This window comes from Aptenodytes forsteri, unplaced genomic scaffold (genome assembly GCF_000699145.1).
Source record: "Aptenodytes forsteri isolate BGI_AS27 unplaced genomic scaffold, ASM69914v1 Scaffold290, whole genome shotgun sequence".
Taxonomy (NCBI): Eukaryota; Metazoa; Chordata; class Aves; order Sphenisciformes; family Spheniscidae; genus Aptenodytes; species Aptenodytes forsteri.
In genome coordinates this window covers 110,568-114,450 of record NW_008795244.1, presented here as the reverse complement: position 1 = coordinate 114,450, position 3,883 = coordinate 110,568, and the positions used below count along the sequence as shown (strand labels likewise).

Sequence of the window (3,883 nt, the reverse complement as noted above, 5' to 3'; positions counted from 1 at the left end):
GAGCCACACCACCCACCGTATCTGTACCCCATCCAGGTCCCACAGGCAGCTCAAAGGTGCCCACAGCCACGGACAACAGGAGCGCTGCGACACCCACCACCTCTGTGCCATGTCATGGTGCCACAAGCAGCTGGAAAGAACACGCAGCCGTGGACAACGGGAGCTCCTCAACACCCACCGTATCTGTACCCCGTCACGATCACACAGCCAGCCAAAAGGTGCCCACACCCATGGGCAACGGAGAGCCACACCACCCACCGTATCTGTACCCCATCCAGGTCCCAAGGGCAGCTCGAAGTATCCCACAACCATGGACACCGGGAGCTCCACAACACCCGCCACCTCTGTAACATGTCATAGTCCCACACGGAGATGGAAGGAATACGCAGCTGTGGACAACGGGAGCTCCTCAACACCCACCGTATCTGCACCCTGTCATCATCCTACAGGCAGTCTGAAGGTGTCCACACTTATGGGCAAAGGGAGAGCCGCACCACCCACTGTATCTGTACCCTGTCATCCACCTACAGCCAGCCAGAAGTTGCCCACAGCCCTGGCCATAAGGAGAGCTACATCACCCACCATATCTGTATCCCATCCAGGTCCCAAGGGCAGCTCGAAGTATCCCACAGCCATGGACACCGGGAGCTCCACAACACCCGCCACCTCTGTAACATGTCATAGTCCCACATGGAGATGGAAGGAATACGCAACCATGGACAAGGAGGCCTCCACAACACGCATCATGTCTGTACCCCCGTCACGATCACAAAGCCTGCCAAAAGGCCTACATTCGTGGGCAAAGCAGAGCCATACCACCCACCATATCTGTACCCCATCCAGGTCCCAAGGGCAGCTCGAAGGTGCCCACAGCCACGGACAACAGGAGCACTGCAACACCCAGCACTTCATGAATCCGGAGATTCAAGCACCTACAGTGTATTCCAGTCATGAAAATTTGCAGAGGCATGCAATAAAACATACAAAAATTCAAATGAATAGGGAAAGTACTATATTTAATCCACATGTAGAAAAAGACACACATATGTATGCACTCTAAAAAAACCGTAAATACATACACAGTAAAGAACTATGTATATACGAGGGCATCTAGATTAAATGAAAAAATTCATCCTTCTCTTACTCTTTCCAAGTATTTTCAAATATTTCCCTTCACACTGAACACAGACATTCAATCTCTTGTTAGATAGCAGACTATAGTACCTCACACACAAGCTGGCCTTATACCATATTCAGAAATCAAATTTGCAAGATAATGGGACATTAAAGCACAAATTTTTGCCTCTTAGAGGCAGGTGTCAAGAGACACCATTATCCTCATGAAATCCTGACTGAAATCTATCACAGCTACCGCATTAAGATTTTGTGCTGGAAACCAAGGTTGCCTCAGGAGATAGCCCAGGCTGTGGGACGTATGGCAATTTGGAAGGACAGGAACTTGTAGAGAAATATTTGTCCATTTCTCTACCTCACAAGCACTAAAAATCCGTGAATCCCCTATTTAGAGAATTAATTTGTAAATGGAGGATCAGACTTAAATAATTCAGGGTTTAATTCAGGACATTTCCTTCAAAGACTTAAGTATTCCTTTAATAAATTGCTCCTGGCTTATATTACCTGACACAAATGCCTCTGGAGCTAGGTATGTTTTCCTCTGATCATGTCATAGGCACATCTGGCTGACATCAGTAAAGTTTCCAACTCTCCATTGGCTTCAGCAGCCAAAAAAGGCACTGAGGGACAATCAAGCTATGTGACGGCAGAGAAGTTGATGACTTCATACACAGCAGATGATGTTCCTCACTAGTTTCATCACAGAATTGAAACATATGACACTGGAAGATTTTAAGTTCTTACCTGTTCTTTTATTTCTGTCCACATAACAATACTTGATTTCATAATCTTTAAATAAGTCGTGGATTTCCTGAAAGAGAAAAGTACAAGTAACATGAGATATATAATTCACCAGACCAAATAAGTATATAAATTCATCTTCATTTAAAAAAAAAACAACAAAAAAAAAAACCCAAACCCCAAAGACTTTCCCAATAAACAGAAAATTTCACCATAGAAACACTACCAAATATTTGTTTTTAGAAGAGCTGGTTATACTACTGCAGCAATGTTTTTATCTCATAAAAAACTGGCTTACTGAATTTGATTAATTTACTTTTCATGATATAAAGTCACATAAGCACAACAGGGTGTCCTGTTGACTGTCTTTTGATAAAGACAAATAACATCACAGTTCATTAAATAGCAAAACCCCCACAATTTCTCCAAAGTACAGCTAGCATAGTTAAAATACCACACAGACAAGAAATACCGGCAACATTACATCACGCAGTTTACTGAGGGCAGGCAACGCTGTCATAAAATGCAACAGTTGTTTTGGTTTCCTGTAACTGCTCAAGTTCACTTTAACAGATTTTCACTCTTTTAATAATGAATATTCTTTCAACCAGCAGATAATTGTGCCCAGAATACCCCCTGGAAAGTATCCTCTATCAATTACTGCACAGATGCTCAACAAAGAATCAATCCCAAGAGCATTATTTGCTCCCACTAATTATTGGGGAGAGAGCAGGGGTGTGGGAAGCGTGGGGTAGGAGCAAGTATAAGAGGTGTGTACCAGTTTGCTATAGCTATTCCCCAACAAGAGCAAGGTGGGCACATGCCCCACAAAAAACACAAACAGTTATCAGTTCAGTGGCAAGAATGTAGAAATGAACATTAATCATCCCCAAGAAGAAACCATGAGTAGTAACCCGGATATACGTATTCTTTTAGTTGGATAAATCCCATACACAATAACAAAAGACCATTTGAGTAAGCAAAATAATCAACCAACTTTGTCTGAAAGTTTAATTGCAGACAATTTCCAGTAGCCCAGTCTACTTGCCAGTTTGCTAATTCAATATATATAGCCTAAAGGTTAATTGGGTTCTCTGTGACTGGTATCAGATGCATACCTTTTAGTCAAGCGAGCACCAATCTCTAGTTTCACTAGTTAACAGCTGTCAAATACTACATTAATAAAATATGGCAGCATTTCTCAAGCTGCCAGCCATCCTCTAATCAGATGCGATAAGGATGTGGTTTCTGAAAAGCAAAATTCGCCAAGCACAATTCAAAGATTAAAGTCAGGTAGGCAATTTGACTGTGGACATGTCTCTGATGAGAATTAGACAGTAGTTCATTCTCAGTCATGAGAGACTAAGAAGACACTTTCTGTACAGTTTTGTACAGCTCAGCTGTATTGCGGCACTGAAGACTCTAAAGACGTTATTTCTGTCCCACTTAAAAAAAGGAGGACATATTTACCTTTTTTATTTCATACATTATTTTACAAGAGTAACACTGAAAGTTTTGTATGATGAATAAGTAGCAGGAAATATTATTTCAAACAGCTCTGAACACCCTTTTGAAAGTCATCTGTGAATCAGATGATTCCACATGATTTCCCAGTAACTGAAACTTTAATTGGGAGAGAAAATAGCCTGTAGCGAACATATCTTTGTGGCATAATCATGAGGTCTCTGTATTGGGCTTGCGTGGCAAGGTTTTAGTAGTGGGGGGGCTACAGGGGTGGCTTCTGTGAGAAGCTGCTAGAAGCTACCCTCATGTCTGATAGAGCCAATGCCAGCCAGCTCCAAGACAGACCTGCCGCTGGCCAAGGTCGAGCCAATCAGCGACGGTGGTAGCACCTCTGGGATAACATATTTAAGAAGGGAAAAAAAACCCATGCAATTGCAGCTGGAGCGGAGTGAGGATATGTGAGAGAAACAACTCTGCAGACACCTCAGTGAAGAAAGAAGGAGGGGGAGGAGGTGCTCCAGGCACTGGAGCAGAGATTCCCCTG

The 3,883-nt window shown here is 43.1% G+C and overlaps 1 protein-coding gene across 1 annotated transcript in view; it reads right to left on the bottom strand.

Moving 5' to 3' along the window:
- The window catches only part of RAVER2 (ribonucleoprotein, PTB binding 2), a 37,002-nt gene that overhangs the window by 31,844 nt on the left and 1,275 nt on the right, over nucleotides 1-3,883 (bottom strand). Inside the window, exon 2 of the mRNA XM_009278743.1 lies at nucleotides 1,879-1,945. Within this exon, the coding sequence (XP_009277018.1) occupies nucleotides 1,879-1,945 (67 nt within the window). The remainder of the gene's footprint in view (nucleotides 1-1,878; nucleotides 1,946-3,883) is intronic.